The following is a 22,883-nucleotide window of genomic DNA, read 5'->3' as shown; positions in this document are numbered from 1 at the left end:
CAAAGTGAGAAAAAAAACGACAGCGTTTCCACAGAGAAGAAAGAACTTTAATTAAATATAGAGAATCAAAAAGTTATTTTACACTTCAAAGTTTAAAATAAAAAAAGAATCAACATTATCATCTTTACAGTAGTTTCCTCTGTACTCTTCCCCTCCACACTGATACTGCTGATACATGTGTGTATGGATGATGACCACCACTGTGAGCCTGAACGCAGACAAGCCGTGATGACTGTTCTTAAATGTTGCTGGACAAGTGCTTCAGATCATACTTCTTTTAACCAAACCCTCTATGTACTCCTTTCCTGTACAGGTATTTATATATGTACTATAAAAAGAAAAAAACATCCTTCAACTTTAAAAACATCACGTTTTTCTTTCAGAGAAAAATGATGACACACTCAAGACACACCAGTCGCAGGCACTCGCACACGTAGACACAAACAGAAAAGTGGTCTCCAGACCCATATTTGAGATAAAATAAATAGGTGGCTCATTTTGTGAGGGAAAGGAAAGAAAGAGGGCAAACATACAGAGTATTAAAAGCACAATCCAAACAAGGTGGAGGAGGGAAATGAACGGAGGAAGGGAGCGAAGAGAGGACAGAAAACCTGACAGAAGCAGGAGAAAGCCTTCGTTAAGCAGCTGTTCCATCTTCAAAATCCATCGCATGGAAGACAAACACAGACAATCATAAAGACATATTTATGAACTCTACACCTAGATAACACAACTAAATTATGCAAACTTTAACAATAATGATACGAACAACATTGTGACGAAATGAATAATGTCCGCCTGCTTTTCTGACTCACAAAGCAAAAGAAATAACACCATGGCTCGTTTTAGTTTGATTGGAATTAGCAGTGGAAGTATGGCTTTTAATAAACAGACACTATAATAGAAAACAAAAAAGATTAATAACATTGACATCTTTAGACATGAGAGACAGATTAAGGGAAACATCTTCTGGGATGTGGGCTTTCTAAAATGTTGGCTAAAAGTTTTTTATTCCATTTAAAAACTAATTCTTGAAAAGTTCATCAAAATGTTTGATTACTTCTCTAAAGACGTCGCTGAAGCTTCTGACTTCTGGCTGGGGAGGTGGCTTTCACTCATTTATTATGGATTTGAAAATTGAAGGATGTTAAAAGATTTTCTTCTCTTTTTTTATCGAGCACTGACATTCAGGCTGGATCCCCTCAGGCAGGAGTTACAAATGATTCATCTTCATCAAATAAGAGGGGTTTACTTTATCAGCGTGTGACGCCAGTTTCTGTCCAGTTAAGAATCCAAATTCACTTTCAAATAGTTTCTTTTAAATGCCATGAACCCGATGACAAACAAACAAAGACCGCCATACCTGCTGCAGGTCTGAAAACAACACCGACAGCATACACAGCATGGCATTCTTACATGTATGACACAAAAGGAAACGAATCGCGTTGAAGCTGTGGCGTAAGACTGTTTAGGCAGTAATGTCTCAAATAAGGGCTTTGGCAAAATTAACATGATCATGAATGAATTAAGACTGTTGAACCACACACACTGCAGTGACTTTCACAACAAATCATCAGATACTTTTCGTGCGCATTTTAAGACATGTCGCTGGCTAATTGTCCTGCGCTGCAAAAAAAGCCTTTTTTTGTTTTAACAAGACTTGGAAATTCATACCTCATCTTTACCTCTTGGAGAAGTGCAAAATAAGATGCAAATTGGTGAAATGGTGTTCTTTGAAATACAGTTGTACTGTAAAAATGAACCGAACTCACGGGCAGATATAAAAGAACGTGGACCTCAGGGGAAGATGTTTTTAAGCAGCTTGATCTCACCACAATACGTGAAATGACCATGACCTCTTAATAACAGCGTATTACATGGAGGTGGTAATGTGTTAAAATGATGTGCCGGCACCACGGAAACAATGCTAATGCAAAGTGAATAAGGATCCCTTGTCGTGGTGGACACACAAATTGCCAGGTTCAGCAGAAATACGTGTTAATCAAAGGTGGGCAGGTGGTTCGGGTGGATTGATGGATGGTTCAAACAAGAGACTTTCACCCAGGACACTGGTGTTCGTGTCCCCTGTGAAAGCAAAAGTCAACATTGACTTTCTACAATTAGACACGTCAGTAATCTTAAAACCAAGCCATCATGTTTTCGTTCCTAAACCTAACCTAAGTAGTTTTGCTGTTATGAGGTCGTGGTCATTTCCCGTCCTTCCGTGAGATCACGTTGATTTTAAGACTCAGTTGAAGAATTAATGACATTCTTTGCAGCGCAGCATTTAAGACACACCACTGGAATATTTTCTCACTCAAATTCTCAGTCACACCAGATAAGTGTCCAGGGGACAAAAGAAACACAATCTGATTGGCCGGCTGATGGCGGGAAGAAAATAAGTAACACAGCAAACCAAAAGAAAAACAAAAACAGAAATAAGGATTTATGTATTAAGACTAACATTTGAGGCAACTCTCAAACAAAATCAAAGTCAAAATGGCAGCAGTCTTTAAGACGCGTTCCCCCTCTCATAGAGGTCGCTGTGGCGGTGTCCGACTTTATAACAGATCGTGTGGTAACAGGGCCGACGGAGGTCTCAGCGGATGAGTTAAGTCAGTTCCTAAACAGTGAAGCTGCCGTTGGCACCCGGTGTTCAAAAACTCATGCACTTATTTATGTCCTTTTTAATAGTTAAATCTATCCTGAATCAGGTCTGCAGCAAGTCTACTTCCTCTCTTGAATCTCGCGCGGTGTAAATACATTTATTACCGGTTTGTGAATTGGCTGATTTTTGTTTCTCTCTGCACCTTCTGTTGGCGGAAAGAAGTAGCAGTGAAGACGTATGTGGAGCGAGCTCAAAGCAAACATGGGGATTTCTTGAATGGCTAAAACTGCAGCAGGCGGGAAGCATCTCAATCCTTCAGCCGATCGATTAAATGCAGAGGAAGACCTCGCTGTCTGAGTGTTTCTGCTGACCGCGGTGTGGATTTGGCAATAAGAAGTGCAAGTGTGTGTCTGGATTGGCTTGTCTGTGTCGGCTGGATTTGACGCTGTATGAATCCTGCAGCCTCATCATCATCATCATCACCACCTCCATCATCAGGTATTCTTCACATTATATTCCTTCATTAATGACTAAACTTCATAAATAGAAAGTCCTTCATGTGAGATACAGTTAGAAGATGATTATCACACGTGAACTGTTGCACAAAAAGAAAAAACATGTCACTCAGGGGAAGAAATGGATTCTCTCTAAAATAAATACACTTCCTGTGTCCGTGGAGAGTCATAATGTAGGTGTGGCCGTTCTCCTATAAAGCATCAAGGTGTACAAAGTCTAAACAACGTATTTGTTTGCAAACAGTTTTTTGTTCGTCATCTGTTTTTCTTGCTGTTGTTTTTGTGTTAGAAAGGGCCTGAGTTGGGTTTGTTCCTTCAGATCGGGACAGTTGCTTCCATCCCCGTCCGGAGTCTGACTCGCATCGAAATCCTCCGCAGGGATCGGTGTGAATGTGCTTGGTTCATCTCGCACAGTCACACACACACACACACGCACACACACGCACACACACGCACGCAGTCACTCACACCTTTACATGGGTGGAACAATCATTCCCGGGATTGCTGTTGGGTGGAAAAACAAACAGAGGGAAAGAGGGGAAAGAGAAAAAAACTTTTAAAACAGCCAAATATTTGTCATCGTCATAAAAAATTCCTTCATAAATACATCAATATGTCTTCCCATCTGTGCAGCTGTGTGTCTGTAGCGACATTTAAAACATCAATAGACAAATAAATCAGTAAAATCGAGCAGGGAGACATCATACAGTACAGTTGGCTCTAAGCAATGCTGCTCACACACACACACACACACACACACACAAACACACATACATTTAATTGTGCGAGGGAACAGTTGGTGTATTTTATTACATGTTTGTGTGTGTGTGCCTGACAGATTGCATCATGGTGTATTTAAACCCAAGGGATGGGTGTCAACATGTGAGAGGCAGAGCCCAGCCCAAAGTCACACACACACACACACACACACCCACACATGGACCTTGTACTCCTATCTTTGTGAGGACACTCATTGACATAATGCATAGCCCCTTTACCCTCACCTTGGCCATCACAATTAAATGCCTGACCCAAGCCTCACTCTAACCCTCACCTAAACCTAGTTCAAACTTGAATATTCAAACCAAGTCTGAACCCTCAAACAAGCCTTTGAAGCTCTGTTCAAAATGTCCTCACTCAGAAGGTCTAGAACTCAAATTGGTCCTCACAAAGACTGCTGTACAAGTACACGCACACACAGAAGAAAAAAACATAAAATAATACATGTTTTTATATTTCATGGCGAGTGAACTTAAAAGAGAAAAGAATTCATTGTTAGTACCAGCTTGACCAATCCAAATCCCCCAAAATGTGTATGTATGTATGTAAAGTGTATGGAACCCTTTTCTTTTTTGTTTCAGGTGTTCACGAGCACACACACACGCACGCACGCACGCACGCACACACACACACGCACACCATAGGGCAGGTATACTGCCAGTATAAACTGTCAAGAGAGTCGAACAGCTGTCATTGTTGATCGCTCCCTGGTAAGCTGCCAGTGTGTGATCACCGAGTGTGTGTGACAGAGGAAAGTGTGTGTGTATATCTGTAAGTGGAGTGTTTATTTCAGCTGTGCTTTGAGGCTGAGCTTTGAGTTCCCACACCCCCGCACATGCTCTGTCTCTACACACACACACACACACACACACAGGCACACACAGCTAAACAAAGCCAGCTATGTTGAGAAATAAATTCCCTGTGCCAAATGTCCTTTTCTTGTCTCTGTAAATATCTAACTTCCTGTCTTCTTCCCCAGCCAATTGGAAGACAGGGAGGAGTTACTAGGCAACAGAATGGCTAGATCTGTGCTGTGGGATGAGTCGTGGATGGAAAAGGTTAAGGGGGAAGAGGATGGAGAGGTGATGATGAGACGGAAGTAAGATGAGAAGAAGGAGACGAGATAGACGAGGAAAGTATGACATGAAAGAGATGTTGGGTTGATAAAATCAGGAAGGTGAGTGGAAGATCATTCAGAGGTAGAAGATGTGAAACAGGCAAATATTATATTTACTTCTTGAAATTAGTCAGTTTACTAATTAAAAAGTTGCAAAAACAATTAGTCAACCGTAATAAAGGAAAAGATAGTCGAGGGACATACTTCAGGTGAAGGCCAGGCCTTGTAGGGAGTTGGCTGTTGAGTACTTGCTGGAGTCCACAAATGTTTGATCTGGTAGAGAGAGACAGAGAGGCAGAGACACATAAATAACAAAGGAGGGATGTAAGGTCAGAGGAGTGCAACACGGAAGGGTTGAAAGTCAGAGAGAGGAGAGATATAGAAAAAAAACTGTCTAAAAGGTGAAGCGGTACAAAAAGCAGACTTGGATAAAAGTTGTCCTTACGAGAAAATAACAATAATATCGCTCGTGTGTGTCCATGTGTCTGTGGGTCTTTGGCTAATTTGCATTCTACGGCAGCAAACTGCCTAATATTTTGGGTGGCCAGTTATGGCTGCAGGCTCAAGGACCTCTTGTGGTCGCAGTGACTCACTCTTTCTCAAAACACCTGTTTTATACACCCATTGACTGTCTGCTGACTCCTCACTCGCTAATCCTCTAGAGGCAGTTAGTGATAACTCAGCTGAGTGCACAGCCGCTACTCTGCGCTCAGAGACACAGTTTGCTCACTTTTATTGTTTTGGACGGTGCGTTCGGCTCACCGCGAACAACTAACAGAACTACCAGTACGCACACTGCTGACTACACCGCCGCAACTGAGCAACCTTTCTAGTTTGATTTAAGGTAATTTTAAGGTAAAATGACTTGGTTGTTCGTCAAAACAACCTATGTTTACATTAAGAAGATGTGAATGTAGCATGATGGATGATTGGGTGTCAAGCGCATGGCCTTGACACCGAAAACTGTGTTCTGTGTCCTGTCAGTCAACATTTGATTTGTTTGGCAATATTTCAGATTGTGATCACAAATTTAACAGAGAAAACAATCATAACAATGAAAATGTATTTTGTAGTTTTAGTATGCTAGAATGCTGATATTTAACAGGTACAATATTTCCATGTTAGCCATCTTACTGTAGCACGTTAGCACGTTAGCTTTTGCTACTGAGCAATAAACACAAAGCTAATGACAATGTCATTAGTTTTGCAGGTATTTTGTCATTAAACAAAGCACTGGACAAATTGGACAAAACTAGATAAAATATACACGATGATCAGTTATTACAATTCACCCTGAGGGAGCATGTATGCATGTTTTAATTTCATGGCAATCCATTCAATAGCTGTTGAGACGTTTCACTAAATAACACAAATGTGAACCACACAGTGGCGCTCGAGGTAAAGTCGCCACAAAAGTCATTAGGATTCAGCTTTTAAGAACCAGGAATGCCTGAACAAAATATCTGCAATCCATCTAATGGTTGTTAAAATATTTCTGTCTGGATCAAAGTAGTGAACCGACCTAAAAACGGAGTCCTCCCGCTAAGCATCCTCTGACTGACTGGCTGTTGTCATTGCAAATTACCTTGGAGCCCGTTGCCGTTGGAGCTGGTGCATGAGGGCGGAGGGGAGGAGGAGGGCCTGACCACTGGAGCGAAGGCGGACTTCTGCTTAACGGCCGCCGACACCATGTTGGCTGGAGAGAAGGAGAAGACGCCAGAAGAGGAGGAGCAGTTGGAGGGGAGAGAGGTGGAGGAGGCCATAGTGGGGCTGGATGGGACAACTGGGGGTGGTGGTAATTAAATGTTTTGAGGAAGAGAGGAGGAATAAGGAAAAAAAAAAGGAGATAGGTGGGATAATGAATGAAAGGATGGAGTCAGGATGAAGGGTGAGAATAAAGAGATATGGTTACCTCATTGAACTTCATCCTTCAATTTATTGCTTCAGCAATTACAGTTGAAATTCTCCCCATTATGCGAGACATGTACATTGGACCGGGCTCTTAAGTTCTGATGAGGGGAAACAGTTTGGGTAAGGCCCTCGTGTGCTCTAACGTGACAACGCCACCGTACACAAAGTCAGGTTCCTGAAGAAATAGTTTCATGTGAAAGATACATCAAACACCTTTTAGATTATTTTAAACAACCGGACTGTGAACCAGGCCGATGCTCGACCTCACTGAAGCTCTGAATCGAAGAAAGTCCCTGCAGGCAAGTTCCAAAATCTTCGGAAGGTTCTGCTCTTCCAAAGTCAGATCTTCGTTTCTCGTCTTCATCACCAATGAGAAAAATATCAGCAAACAAACATGTCCGATCTATCTGAATCCCTCATCCTCCCCTTCCTCTCTTTTGCTTTCTGCTAAATGGAAAAGGGATGCAATTAACCAACCGAGAGAAAAGAGGTGTGGCTGTCAGATGAAAGGAGGCGAGGAAAGGAGGTAGGAGATGGTAGGAGGGCAAAATGGAGTTGGTGATTGTTTTTGAATGCACAGCGACAGAAAGCCCCATGGGGGAATCTCCATTCAGAAGATCTGAGACTTTCACTTCCTGTCCATTGACGTGTGCGGGTACACTATGTAAGATTTCCATGAACGTATGCAATTATTAGCACCTGTTATTAAACTGGTTGCTATGTAACTGCATTTTGAAGTAGTTTGGTGGCAGCTAAAAGGACTCTTTGTAAATACCTTCACTTACAGAAGTGAAGTAGCTAATAGCTTGTAAAACATGTATTTCTCTGATGTGTAGTATGTGATCGACAGTGGAGTAAATGCACAGAGGTACACTCACTAGCATAAGGCGAGTTGGCTGCAGAGCCGTTGAGGAAAGTAGGCGAGCCTCCCAGGTTGGTCATGCCGGTGTTGTTAGCGTAGCCGTTCATGGTGCTGGTGACAGAAGTGTAACTGGTCTGCTGCGGCGTGGAGCTGGGCACGTAGCCGTGAGGAGACACACTACTGCTGCTGCGCACGAAACCTGCAGGAAGTGTGGAGGAGAGGAGGAGGAGGAGCGTGTTGGTTGAAGTGAACATTCATGATATAAATGAAGCTGTTGTGAGTTAAGGTTGGACTTTTATGTAAGAAATACAAGTTAACTGAGGTAACTTTGGAAATGAACAAAAATTGCTGAGCAGTGGAAGGAAAAATGGTGGCCAATACATAACCTGTTTATATTTTTAAAGGGAGACACCACAGGCAAAAAGATTTTCATTAACTGGTCAATTTTGAGAGTTTGGGCTATTTTGCTTCCATTATATGTCTTCTTTCAGAATAGTGGAAAGAAAACATCCAAAATACATCTTCAGATGTTTATTTTACTGCTTATTTGCATCTTGTAGATAATGCCTCATTTGCATATTTGAACTTTCAGAAAACTTGTGTAATAACTGCAATACTTTGTTAGGCATTTATCAAAAAGGGACAAAGCAGTTTAGCGGCCTGTTAACATCTGTTTACTCGACAACACATCCATATTAACCCAATCCAACTTTCTGTAACAAGACCTCTTTTTGATTATAACACAAGAGGCAAGTTGTTCAATTGTATCAGATTCTATGTTTGTTTGTGAATATCTTGAAAGTCAACTTTTTTTTCTTTCAAAGAGAAAATGTAGGTATTCTGTGTTTCTGGGTCAGAAGTGATGACGTGTATTTGATAAACTCATTGGCATTAAAATGAACCTACACTAAGATGATTAACACTTCTAAAGCCTTACCCTGATTGGTCTGTTGGGGTTCGGCGACGTTGACGGACAGCTGCCCAGTGAAGGAGTTGACCCCCATCATGCCGCTGTGGGTGGAGCCGGAGAGCTGGCTGTGTCCTCGTGGAACGCTGTAGAGAGCTTCTGCAATGTCCGCCGCGCGTTTCAGAATGATCTCCTACAGGAAGAGAAAAAAACACAAAAGAATGATTATGACATGACAAATAAAATAACACTTTCATTCTCTTTTTCGCTTTCCTTATGGATGTTTGCATGTGTGTGTGTGTGTGATCCCTACCTGGTTATTATGGGGCAAACCATAAAGGGCTTCTACCAAGTCGGCTGCTCTCTTTAAAATAACCTCCTGTGAGAAAAAGAGTAAAAAAAAGAAGAGGGTAAAATGTGCCTCAGTTTGACAGATAACACGTGTAATGTAGCCTTTTTGGAAAAACATTGGAATAAAAATTCACCAGTAAGTTATGCAAAATCACACATAAAGGCACATGTAAAGGTTATATGTATGTATATAAAAAATACAAAGGTCCAATCTTTCCACCTCCTTCCTCTCCCAACACACCACCACCCAACATCCATTTCACCATCTATTCATGATAAACAAATTGCTCTTCACTCCTTTTAAATGCAGATTACCTGCTGTCAAGTCTGAGGCATTTCTGTGTCTAAATGACATGTTAAAGTGACAGGCATTTAAAATATACTCTGAAGTAGATCTAAAGTGCTCTGTAGGCTCTTCTGCTGGGCATAGCTGTTCATATCAGACCACAATGATCCGATGTGAGAAGTTGTGGAGTGACAGTCCCTCAAAGGCCAAATATACCCATATTGATTATTATTGTGTGATTAAAAATTCTCCAGCGTTTGTAAAGGTAAACTACTTTGCAACAGGAATGAGTTCTCTAAGTGTTATTCACATTTTAATCTCTTGTTTCAGCCCTCTTCCTCTTCTGCTTTCCCAGTCCATTTTCACCTAATCTCCACAACTCTCATCATCCCGCGTTGCCTCCACATTGGGAATTGTCTTTCTTATTTTCCCCACCCACAAAACCCAGTTCAATTCTCTCTTTTTCCCAGTCTCTCTATTGTTTCTCCTCTCCTTCTCACCAGCCCGCCCTTTCAGTCTCTCTCTTTCTCTCGACTCTCCCACCCCGGGGTCTAAGGTGTCTTGTTTAACAGTTAATGTGTTGTCATTTCCACAGCGTGAGGCCGCCCGGCGACAGAGAGAAAATTACTCTGTGCTTCACAGTATTAACCTGCACTGTGTGAAACAATCACACACACACACACACACACATGGTTGGCTGCATGTGTGCTCTTTTGAGTTTGTGCCTGGTGGAACATATTGCCTCTCCATCAGTGTGTGTCTAGGTGCGTGCGTGTGTGTGTGTGTGTGTGTGTGTGTAAGGATATGAGAGGTCACTGAGCCAGTCAGCAGTTTTAGTGTGCCTCTCCATGGTGCTAAATTCAATCTTTTACACATTATTATGGCCAGGCTGGGTCTCTGTTAACCTCTCATTATTAGACTGGTGAGCTGAGTGGCTCTCCCACACACACACACACACTCACACTCACAGAAACCTGATCCTGAATGTGCGAGCGGTTCCAGTAAGACAGTAGCTGATAAACGGGAAGGAAAGATGATCCTCTCGTAACATCATCATTATCAGGTCTGCAGGCCTCCGCTACTAAATCACTCAAAAGCCCCTGACTGCCGGGATCGATGCACTTTGAATTCTTTGCCTGTTTACGTCTTTTCGTATTTAGAAACAAAGCTACTCACATCGCCTAATTAATCTCTCCGCAGGTTGCGTCGGTGAATAAGAAAAGCATTGTTTGTCGGATTATCTCCTGCTCAATACGAATGAATAGTGCTTCCAGCTGCATTGTGTTGATATGCACGAGAAGGAAAGTGTTGTTGTTGATCATCATTTATGTTTCAAAACTGATTGAAAAGTGTAAAATAATAATAAACAAGCTTTGGCATCCTGAGGCCCTAAACTTTTGTCAATAAGAACAAAAAAAACCCATCTAATTATAGCAACATATTTAAAATGAAATTGGGGACTAAGTCTACCTTTTGGGTATCTGTTCAAACTGTTGAACTGAGTTAGTGTTATAATACTGCAAACATGTTTTGTTTGTGTCCTTGATGACAGATATCTATGTGCCTCGTTTAAGGGATTTACACATCAGGTACTGATGATAGAAAATGATGTTTCAACAGCATGTTAAGGACTTCATTTCAATGTCTATAGGTCCCAAATAAACATTCAAATATAGCAATTGAAAAGCTGCTTAAACAACATTTATAAAGTGTGTAATCTAGACGTCTAAACTACTTTGACAACAGTGACAAAAAACAATTCTGAAATGTGTCGTTTTTAATCACAGATTGCTGCATTTTTCTTTCATTCCTGTAATCACTGCAATAAAGCCTGATTTTAAAGCTTTAATCAAAAATAATTTGTCTTGATTCATGTGATTGTCCTACATTGTCTTTATCTGTCGTCTAATATTCATGGAGTATGCGCCTGACATTTACCCATCATTGTCGTGTCTTGTCAGTTTAACAAAATAACCATAAAGACACAAGCCTTTGAGTTTATTTAAATCATCATCAAGACTTGTTTAGTATAATCTATTCTTGTCAGTGTCAGGTAAATATTTAGACAGACAGTTTGAATGACAGTCAGAGAAACAGTGGAGGAGTGAAAGAAAACACAGATCTGTTGGCAGAGAGAAAGAATAACTGGAGGCGTCGAGGTGCTTTTACTGTCTGAGTTATGACCAGCCCTAATGTGATAACCATACATTACACACACACACACACACACACACACACACACACACACACACACACACACACACACACACACACACACACACATTGTATGCATTAGGACCAGGAAATGCTGAGTATCTGTGGAGTCAGATGTGTGTGTGACGTGCGTGTGCCGGGGCAGCACAGACATGACACACACATGACTTATTCCTCCCTAATGCTGGTACATTAGTCGCTTGATCCGCTTCTAATGTCCCATTAGGGATGCCGTACACGCAGGGTCACACCTCGCACCGAGATGATGTCATACTGCACATGTAGGCTCAGAGGGACGTGGGGCACAATCACTCACACACACACATATATATATATATATATATATATATATATATATATTCATACAAATATTGACATACACACACACACATTTTCTGCTGATATGATGGGAGACAGTGTTAGAATGTGTGGTTTCAGATTTCATCTCTCCTCACTGGTGAACATCGACATGTATGTATATGTGTATATATATGTATATAGAATGAGAGAGAGAGAGAGAGAGAGTTTCATGTCTGTATCACCAGAATTGCTCATTTTGGTGATGCTGATGTCATGACCTCAGTACAATGTATGACATCATCACAATGACAGCTGAGTGAGTCACCAAAGGAAGTCCCCAGTCGAGCGTGGGTGACGCACACTTGTCATCCGTTCAAACCTTTCACTGGGAAAGGTCTGCACATTTCTGCACACAATGATTCCTTCAAAGTACAGTGGTTTTATATGTTGTCAGTGAGGATTTCCTCTGTAATATGGAAATAATTGTAAACAACATGCCATTACTTAAATATTCCACAATGTAATTGTCTAAAGAGGACCAGTCAACTCAGAAATGATGGAAAACCGTGTGGAAAGCATGACAGAAATGTGTCATTTATTTGTTTGTTTTATGTATTAATTTATCAATCAAGTCACATGCTTGATATGTTCGATAAACATCTTTCCAGTGCACTTTGTCACATTTTTTGAATTGATATACCAACTAGACAGATTTATTTTAAATTTTGCGATATTTCTTTTTCGTTGTTTCTGCTCAGGTTTTTTATGCATAAAAAAAAAAAAATACTGACATAATCTGGGTTCAGGGTGCAGGTAAAACCTGTCTGCAAGTGTGAAATCTGTGCAAAAACATTCCCCTTCATTCATTAAGTTTGAGAAATTTCATTGCTGTTTTTTTTTCATCTGCCTTTTTTTTTTTGCTGCAATGAAGAACCACAAGCCAAAAGAAGTGATTGATTTCTTTGTGCATCCAAAGAAGCGTTTCTGCTTCTTGCTCTCTGAGTTACTGGCCGATCGCCCACACAGGTGATTAGCAGCCGATTGGAGTATAAAAACCAAACATTTTGAGTTTTTGGAAGCTACTGAATATTTACATTTATAGCAAACATTTAGTACATTAACAAGACATTTTGAAACATTCTTAATACTTCTTACTGAGAAGCTCCAGGTCTGGGAGTGTGTAATTGGGGCAAAAAACAGCTGGAGTCCCCGAGAAAAGTCCCTGATTTTCCAACACTAGAATTTCCCAAATTGTTCAAAGTAACTTCAAAGTGTCCAAGTCTATATTTTTAGGCTTCACTGTGTTTCACTATATACAGTAACTGTATGTGCACATATGGAAGGATGCTGAAGAGATCACGGTGACACAAACTGGCAGCTGAACACCCGTGTTTGTGTGTGTGTGTGTGTGTGTGTGTGTGTGTGTGTGTGTGAGTGTGGCAGCAAAATCCCCTCAATGTTCACTGAACAATTATAGAATCGTCTGTCCACTGGTAATCCTCTCATACACTCCACTGCCCCGTCTGTCTGTCTGTCTGTGTCTTCATACTGCTTGTAACAAACTCAAATAACTTCAATAAAAGGGGCTGATCGATACCCGCAACAAGCAGGCCAGTCTGTGTGCGGTGCCAACCGAAACAACCGGTATATTAAATCACACACAGTCTCACACACCTACTCACACACACAGACTACAACCTCCTCACACGAGACAAACACAAAATAATAATTTCACATTGCTCCTACATGCATCCAGCATCCACCATTACCAACCATGAGTCAAATACATATACTGTCTCTCTCTCTCACACACACACACACACAGACACACACAGACTGCTGGTGGGCTGCAGTAATAAAGTCTCAGGGTTCGATCGACGACTAGTCTGCACCATGATGAATCACCCCGTAATGCACGCACACACACACACGCGATCAGAAACAAACATGTAAGAGGAACATTGTTCTAAACAGAGAGCATGAACAGCACCACACAGTTGAGCAGCAAGAGGAAGGTGAAACAGTCACATGTCTAATGTGATCAGGGAAAGTGTCTGAAATCTGAATTAAAATCTGAATTCTGACTTTTCAGTTCTCGTGCTCCCTAAGAACATGCTCCTAATCGTGTCATGATGGAAAAGCTCTGGAAGCACTGATCCAGCTACTGGATTCCCAGCAGCTTGCCGGTTCTCATTTTACCTTCATCATGTCAGGCTTCAACTAATTCATTCGTTTTCCGGGAAGCCAGAGCACGGACCAACAACGAGCTACTGGCAACAACGTGGCTTAGGTGTGTGAGAGACGACACAGAGAGGCGACCGATCGCTCTAAACAACAATGGTGGCTTCTAAAGAGGTTAGGGTGGATGCTGCAGTAGCATCACTTATATCTCAACTGGAGAGTATTTCTTCTTTGAAAGAAGAGCAAAGAACGGCACTGAAGGCTTTTCTCCATGGACAAGACGTTATCCAGCGGTTATCCATTGGAATAAGAGAAATACAAATAGGTGTATAAAAGCACATTGCCATTATTGTTTCCTTTAAACTATGTTAGAGTGCTTAATGGTGAACTGGGGTCCGAAGTGATATACATTTGAGGTTTTTAAGGTATTCATGGACCCATTTAGTACAAGTAATATGCTAATTTGTTTTATTTATTCTGACAAGCACAGCCACAAAAGAAAATGTGTTTGGCTTAAGCTGAGATAAAGCTATATTGTTTCCCATTATTTTTGCCACTAATAAAATGTTACAGTAAAAGTTAACTCTGTGCAAATCACTGGTAAGATGTCATATTGGGTATTTTGGTTTAATTAATGCATATGAACTATCTGTAGTGGAGTATCCCAAAGCATAATAACAGTAATAATAATAATATGAATCATCATAATCATCATAATAATAATGATGACAATAACAACAACCAAGAAAAATAGCCAACTAGTATAGCAAACCACTTATTTCTCTACACTCCCAGCATGCTTCATTGAATGAACAAAATGCAGTTCTGACCAATTAGATTGCTTGGATCAAATGATCCATTGTATAAATAAATCTAACAACAACAGTGGGGAGGAGGTAAAGCTCTCACAGATAGAGTGTGTGTTTAAGCATGAAAAAGTGAGTCAATCCTTCTTCTGCTGTGACTCAGACTTTACTGGAGCTAACACGACTTATGGTATCACACTGAATGCTAAAATCATTTTCTAAATGATTTTTCTGCAGCTCTCGTTGTTAGTCGCTCCTAATATACCAGGCCTGGTCGTAGCTAAAAGCTTTTCAAATAGCTACCTTTCCTCTGACGGGTTGACTTCATCCCTGACTCATACAGCATTTTGCACAATTTATGTTAAAGTTTAAACATCACATTTTCAATCTGTTAGATGCCCTTCAACAACAACCCGATCATGACATTAATTAATCAGCGTATCAGAAAAGGAAGACAGATGTATAGCTCAGGTCATTGAAGCAACTTGTATAATCAACTTGTCACTCTGTATAAATTGTAATCTTGACAACATTTTCTCAAATGAAATGAGTCAATTATATGTAATAATATTCAGTAAACACGACGTAGTTTACTGAATCTTGTATCTGTGTTGTTGACCATAAAATGACAGCTTGTTTGGAAAATACCACCAAATGTTAACAAAAGTGTTGTAAACGTCATCTCTCGACTCATACTCCGGTCTCGCATCTCAAGTTGCTAATCGAATTGTAAACAACAAGCAGCGCACAGAAGAGGAAGTCCTGGCCCGGATATCTGCAGGCGACACCAGAACCCCAGAAATATAGATCGTGGCCTCCAGAGGCCCCGTTTTAGTAAATTGAATAGGTTGGTATGACAAAAACAAAGACATTTTTTCTTAAATTTTCTGATGTCTTTTAGATTTATCAAAAAGTTCATCGAAAATAACCAATAGTTGCAGCATTAAAGCACACTACTTCCTGTATTGGCGCTGAATACTGCTCGTAAACCTTGAGCGGTGTAATCGGCCAATATGGGCATAACGGGCTGAATTTGACCACACTACACCATTTAACTAATTAAATGAATGTCTTACCTCATCTGTTGACATAATTAAATATATCATCTGTAACAGATCCTAAACCTAAACAAACATAAACGTTGGAACAATTTGTAGCACTTCATTCATTGTATTGAACCTTTAAACACTTTTTAAACCAAATGTAACTATTAGCTATATCTCAGTCAAATGACCCTTATTATAATCAGCCTGTTTCCCAACATGACTGTAGGTTTTAATACCAGAATTTAGAAAACAAGGCGGCTGAAAAAGACTAATGGACTACGGATCCACAGTCTTCACAACATCTGAAGTGGGATGTGTGGAACACGTTCACACAGTGATACAGTTCACACACTTCACTGCTAACACATGAGCAGGAGCCGGGGCGTCGGCGCGACGGTGATGACGTCGCATCATAGCAACATCATCACATCATGACCGGCGCCCACTCTTTAATGATGTCACAGCACAGACAGCCAGTCCTGGACCAGCTCCAGAAGGGACCGGGAGCCAATCAACAGCAGCTGTTTTTAAAAGGTTATGACCCTGCCCACCCAGATAGGTAAGTTCTAATTTGAAACTATGCTCACACACACACACACACACACACGCACTTTGAAAACTCCCCCTGCATGTACAGATCATGATGACAGGATTTGGTATCAAAGCCGCGCTCGTCTTTTGGTGATAATTGTTTACATCTGCTGATCTTTTAAACACGCCGCTTGATCTCCAGCTGATAAACAAATAATCAAATATGACTCTCTGATCTGGAGCAGATTCAAACGCATCTTGTAAACGGGTTTAAGCAGCTCACACACACGCAGAGTTCATGAAGAGGTAACAAGACAACCCACAGGAGATTTGAAAACACGTATTCTGCTTAGAAATATAAAAATAACACACACAAAACAAACAAATCAAACATAAACACAATGAGTGAATGTGTGTGCATCTCTCTGTGCTTCGTCTTTGATAGCGGAGCAACTCAGTGTCAACTGAGAAGTTGCTGGTTTGATCTCTGTACGAGCTACAGTGTCTGTGTTCTTTTAAACGCCCTTAAGCAAGAGATGGAGCTTTGCTCATTCTACTATTGTCCAGTTAAGGAATCAGATAAATGTGCAAAAGGTGAGTGTAAATCTTTTTCGGTACCTTTGGCAGCCTCTCGGGATCCCCAGGATGCCGAGGGATGACCTTCTGAAGCCTCTGGAAACCGTAGTCAATGGTTGGCTCATTCAATGCTGCAGAAGACAAAGAGAAAAAAGAAAGTGGGAATGAGTCAAAAATGCGGTTTTATTGTCAATTCCTCTAGCTACATGCTGCAGATTCCACACAAGTTGCATAAATATTCAACTTTTTATTTCAGACTCATGAGTCCATATAGCAAAAAAATAAAGAAAAACACAAATACAACAACAATATATAAAATACTATACAATACGAGGACACCATAATCTTGGCTCCAGAACCATGACAGGGTCCAAATTCTTGTTCATATAAAACTAAAGTGTTTCTGTTAACTTCTGGAAACACTTACACACATTATTAAATATGATTCGGTTTTTATGAATTAAAATCAAAAGGTTTCCTTTAGCTGTTTTATCACAAGAGGTTTGACTATCAAACCCACATCGTATGTAATAGAATGATGAAGTGAATTTAAATCAATCTATGCAACTTGACTCCAGTTTATTTACAAAAGAAACACAATTGAATAATTGTGTTTTAAAACACTATTTACATGCTTTGCATTTCATCAGCCTCTACAGTCTTAAAATGAACAAAACCTGTCAGACAAATGTAGAATATTTAAGTCTGAGATGTAGTGAAGTAAAGAGCGAGTGATAGAAGTCGTGCGCCAGGTTGACGCTCCTCACGCTAAAACATCCTCGCGAGCAGAGATATTCTGCGTGGAGTGATGTGAAAGCACTCTCAAAAGTAACTTGCATACGCGTGACCTCTACACCCGTTCGCGGGTTGATATTATTTGTGCTCGCGGATATTGACAGTGATTTACCTTCATAGAAATGCCTCAAAGATAATAATTTCGGGACTGAAAAGTCAAATATTTGGTCTAAACTAATACCATGTGAGGTAAATGAGGAAGTAGTTTGGGTGAAATGACCTTTCAAACTGTTTCAAACTAGGACACTGCTGTTCTACTACTGAGATCTAAAGTAGCAGCCCAACAACATGCACATGTTGAGAGATGGATAGACATGGTGGAGTAAGTAATGGTGTCAAGAGCATCTGCATGATAATAAGACTGCGGGTATAATTTAAAGGGTCTTAAAGAATGCTTAGTGTTCGCTTTAATGTTGCAATTATGTTCTTCTCGAGTCTTTATCCGATCAGTATGTCAATCAAGTCGGGCTCTGAAAGCTCTGTCAGCCAGAGTGATGGTTATGGTACTGTGTGTGTTTCTTCCTCTGTACTGAACATGTGTCTTCACCCCATTACTGAACCTCCTATGCTAAAGTTATGGCATCTGTAGTGTGTGTGTGTGTGTGTGTGTGTGTGGGACAGATGAAGGGTGGGAATAAGAAAATAAGAAAGAGGGAGGGAAGCTGCACTAGCTGAAGAGATGTAGGTGTGGTGTGCATGTGTGTGTGTGTGTAATGTCCAAGTGTGCAGCTGGAGTGATATTTGGTACTTTCCACATCCAACACTGATAAATTACTTGCAGCTGAATGTATTATGTGTTGTTTTCTAGTTTCTTTTAGCGCGCGCGTGTGTGTGTGTGTGTGTGTGTGTGTTTTATATGTATGTCTGTTTTATTATCACATCACACTCAAGTTTCTGGTTTCCGTTATGTCCTAAAACACTCAATTTGTTAGCAACATAACTTCATAAATTGTGAGCTGCAAAAATACCAGATGTTTAACTTGTACTTAGATGAAAATTCTCTGGACAAATTATGATTTATATATGATAATTACACCAACATGATTGGTCTGGAGGAGTTAGGTCGAGGAGAACAGCGTAGAAAGTGCAGTAAGGGCTAAATGGAGAAGAAAGGGAGACTAAAAGAATACAATTCAGCCGAGAGAAGAGGTGTGAGGATAAAGGAGAGGAGAGAGCATTTGTTAAACCATCGCCAAAAAAAAGAAAAGGAAAGCTAAACTCAGTCGAGAAAAACAAAACTACGAAAACAGATGCCTAACAGTCGGTGGGATATCAACTGTCAGAATTAACTGCCAGTGTCAGATACACACGCTCTGTTCATCTCTGGAGACGTTTAACCGATGCCAACTCTAATATAACACACACTGACACTCACACACACACACACACACACACACACACAAATACACATGATGTACATAACAGGATGACCTAGAGTAGTTTCGATGCCTTAGGACTAAAGTGTCTCCAACCGACTCTTTATTAATAGAACAATTTGCTCCTTAAATCATCGGATGGTGTGTGAATGTCTGTGTGTGATGGTGGGTTTGTGTGGGTCTGTGTGTGTGTGGAGGCTAATGGTAGAGTGTGTGTGTGTGTGTGTGTACTTTGAAGACAAAAGGTCAGGTTTCTCCAAAGATTTCTCTTTGGTGGTTTCTTTCTGCCCAGAAACAGAAATCGTATCAATGCAGCAAAAGCCATCCAATTGATTACACATCAGCAGTAAAAGGCATCTGTAACACCAGCCATAGTGCGCGCAAACACCAATACACATGTCCAATCCTACACATGTAAGACGATCTTAGATAGGAGCGTTTTCTAGCAGCATATCTATGAACGCTTTTCCCCTTTTTACACATTTCCCAAAGCAGCTCTTAAGAGCGATCGCATTGCATGCAAGTCTGTCTTAAAACAATTTTTATATACACACACGTACTATGAAATAGTTGGTGGATGCTGAGATAACAAATAGAGGGAATTTTGTGGTGAAAAATCAGTAAGGAAGAAACTCATTTTCTTGCTCAATTAAACATCTTCACTGATTTCATGCTAAACATCACCGAATATCAATGGTCAAGATGAAAGTCTACGGCCATGTCTCCTAAATATTACGTTCCCATTAAACAAAACTGCATTGAGGGTTATGTTTCAAGGGAAGCGTATTTTCTCACGGTTTACATTTGTATTTGACGTATCGTATCGTAAATACATTTCTAATGATAGTCCAAGGAAGTCTGCATGAGGAAGAGGTTGAGTTGATCAATGGGTCAAACAAACAGGACTTTCACCCAGGAGGACGCTGTTCATGTCCTATATGTCACAACCAGGAGTTCACTTATTTCAATTCCTGTTTGTAGCTAAATAACGTAAATTTAAGCCAAACCATAATGTGTTTTCTAAATTGTACCAAGTCATTTTGTTGCCTAAACGAATGGGTTTTGTTGCGTATTTTTATTTTGTTTTGTTTCAATTTACAATATTAACCATGTGTTTGAAACTGCAACCGTAATCCGGGAGAAAATATGTTTCATTCTAAAAAAATGTTGTAAAGTTTGTATAAAACAGGGTTGGTTACTTTTATTTTTTTTGTCATTCCTAAAATTCCTTGGTGGTGTGTGGCTTTCCATTATTGAATGTGGTAACCTCCTTGATCTTTGATTCAAATGAACAATACTATGGTTTTGTTTAAGCAACTCAAATTACTTGGGCCCTGAATAATTAGGGAATGATCACGGTCATAGCAAAAAGAAACCCACATTGATGCTTGTTTACCACCATTGCTTCACAGAGACAAGTCAGTATCTTTTTCCTCATTTCTTATTTTCCTGCAAGTTTTGCTTTTCCTAAAATCTTAAAATGTCCACAGATGTGTTGTCACAACATCCTGAACGTCAAACAAAGACACGTCAGCAGAGGATTTGGTGACACTGAGGCTTGAACCTGATTTATCTTGACTCATTCTGCCACCATGCTGCCCAGGAAAGCATCTCCGCACTAATCCCTTCTGTTCTCCTCTGCATCCTCCCTCTCTCCTGCTCCGTCTCCTCCCCCGTCTTTCTTAACTCCACCTTCTGCCACTTTCATCCATCCATCCATCCATTCATCCATCCATCCAGTCCTCCATCACTCTCCCTCCAGCCTGGCTCTTCCTCCCAGAGTCCAGAGCTGCCCACAGATCAATACTCATAGAAGTTTCATGAGGACAGACCCTCCACTCCTGTTTCACAATAAAATGTGAACAGAAGGAGGCCATCAGAATAAAAGTAGAGGGGGAAGTGGCAAAGAGAAAAAGCATGCTGCATGTCTACGATTTTGTACGTGCTTAAATTATACTGTACCATGGTGACGTTGTTCTAGTTATCTTTTGGTGGTGTTAAAACAAAAGAGAGCAAAGGTGGGTAAGGGAGAAAAAACAAGGGCGGAGCTGAGTGGATGAAAGCACGGACAGGGCTGATGTAAAAGGAGAAGAAGAGGTGGAGGAGAGGAGGTGTGCTGAGATCGATTCTCTGGCCAGCCAGCAGTTCAATACCACTGAATTATTGCTTCATTCTTCCTCTTATGAGATGAAATCTCTTTCTCTCTGGCTCCACTTCTCTCAGGGACTTTCTGTGTGCTCGTATATGTGTGTATGTACATGTGTGTATCAGTACATGTGTGATCCACTTATGAGCGGATCAATAATTTACAATCTGGTTTTAAAAGTCCACCATTCTGTCTCTCTTTTTTTTATGTCTCTCTGTCTTTTAACTGTCTCGCTCTCCCCTATTTTTAAATCTTTTCTATTTCTCTTTTTCTGTGTATCTGCAAAATTAACTTTAAATTGTTCTTAAAAGAGAAAAAACGTCTGAAATTGTGACGCCTTTTTGTCGTTCACTAAAAGTTTTCTCCACGACTGGGAAATAAATGTTCTCATGCAGCTGCATTGACAATAAATCAGCTCTACATATGTGAGTGTGTGCATGCATGCACGTTGTGTGTGTGCACGTGTAACGTCTGTGTGTGTGAGAGCATTTATTGATTGTCACTTTGTACTATTGTATTTTTATAGGAGTGTGTGATGTTGAGAATGCTAATTTTTCCCACCAGGCCGATGAAGCAGCCATACGGCACTATGTGTGTATGTGTGTGTGTGTGGGTGTGTATGTAGTAGACCATCTGTTTACCAGACTACTCACCATCTTTCCCTCATATCTCTCTGATTTACAATTACTTTCAACTCCTGCCCCCGTTTGAAAGTGTGTGTGGTACGACACGACCCTATGCAAGGGTGGCTTTGTGTGTGTGTGTGTGTTTAAGTTGTGTGTTGTTGCATACTATAGCGAGTGTGTTTAATTGCTCGCTCCTTACACCCAGAGGCAACCGCAGCTAAGAAGCGCTGCAAAACCTCAACAGCCAATCGGCTTTCACCGCCGTGACCTTTCACAGGCGACTTCCAGAAAGAAGTCGACCTTGAGGCGGGGTCAGGCGACCGCAGTAACGGATCGCGTTTCCTGGGTCACATGTTGAAGCGATCAGCCAATGGGGAGGTCACGGGGGGTCATCTCCGCCCAATAGGGGATGCAGTTAGACACCAGACGGACCAATTACCAGCCGGCTAGCCTCAGGGTCAGACCAAAGATGTTTTGACTGAAGACCATTGAAGGAGGCACACGGGCAGAGTACCAAAAGAAACTACGGACCAGGCACATTTTAGCGACACGTAGCACAACTCACATGCCCAAAGAAAAATCAGCTGACTTGTTTCAGTCTTTTGAACTTCAGCAAGACATTTAAGACAAAAAAACAATAATGTGCGTCTGTTTGATTTCACTCATTGCTCATGTTAACATTTGTGAAGTCCATTTCCTCGCATTTTACTTTATTGAAGGAGTTCCTGTAGGTGGAGCTATTTTCTTTGTCTAATCAGCCAAACTGCTCAGCATCTTCTTCCCTGTTTTCCGTGACTGTTGTTGCATTTTAATGTCTTTTTTAAAATGTCATTCTTTGCATGCTACTTGAAGCACATTGAGTCAATTTTAAAGCTGAGTCTTGAAACACAAAACTCATCACTTTCTATTGCTTTTTTTTTCAGGAGATATTAAAGCTTTCATAAACTTG

At 40.7% G+C, this 22,883-nt stretch overlaps 1 protein-coding gene across 7 annotated transcripts in view; it reads right to left on the bottom strand.

The window, feature by feature from the left end:
• Window positions 1–3,246: 3,246 nt before the first annotated feature.
• The window catches only part of LOC306705118 (transcription factor COE1), a gene marked incomplete at both ends in the record, with an annotated part of 78,103 nt that continues 58,466 nt past the window's right edge, over window positions 3,247–22,883 (bottom strand). For 5 of the 7 annotated variants that reach the window (XM_079171808.1, XM_079171807.1, XM_079171809.1 and 2 more), the window contains 6 exons: window positions 3,596–3,627; window positions 6,606–6,803; window positions 7,810–7,992; window positions 8,731–8,893; window positions 9,014–9,079; window positions 17,034–17,122. In XM_079171808.1, the coding sequence (XP_079027934.1) occupies window positions 3,596–3,627; window positions 6,606–6,803; window positions 7,810–7,992; window positions 8,731–8,893; window positions 9,014–9,079; window positions 17,034–17,122 (731 nt within the window). Of the gene's footprint in view, window positions 3,628–5,224; window positions 5,294–6,605; window positions 6,804–7,809; window positions 7,993–8,730; window positions 8,894–9,013; window positions 9,080–17,033; window positions 17,123–22,883 lie in introns of all 7 variants that reach the window. The other 2 variants (XM_079171806.1, XM_079171812.1) reach the window with 2 other exon arrangements.

Source organism: Pholis gunnellus, assembly GCF_910591455.1.
Source record: "Pholis gunnellus genome assembly, chromosome: 13".
NCBI lineage: Eukaryota > Metazoa > Chordata > Actinopteri > Perciformes > Pholidae > Pholis > Pholis gunnellus.
Note: the sequence above shows the minus strand (reverse complement) of the source record. Positions and strands in the feature narration are given on the sequence as shown.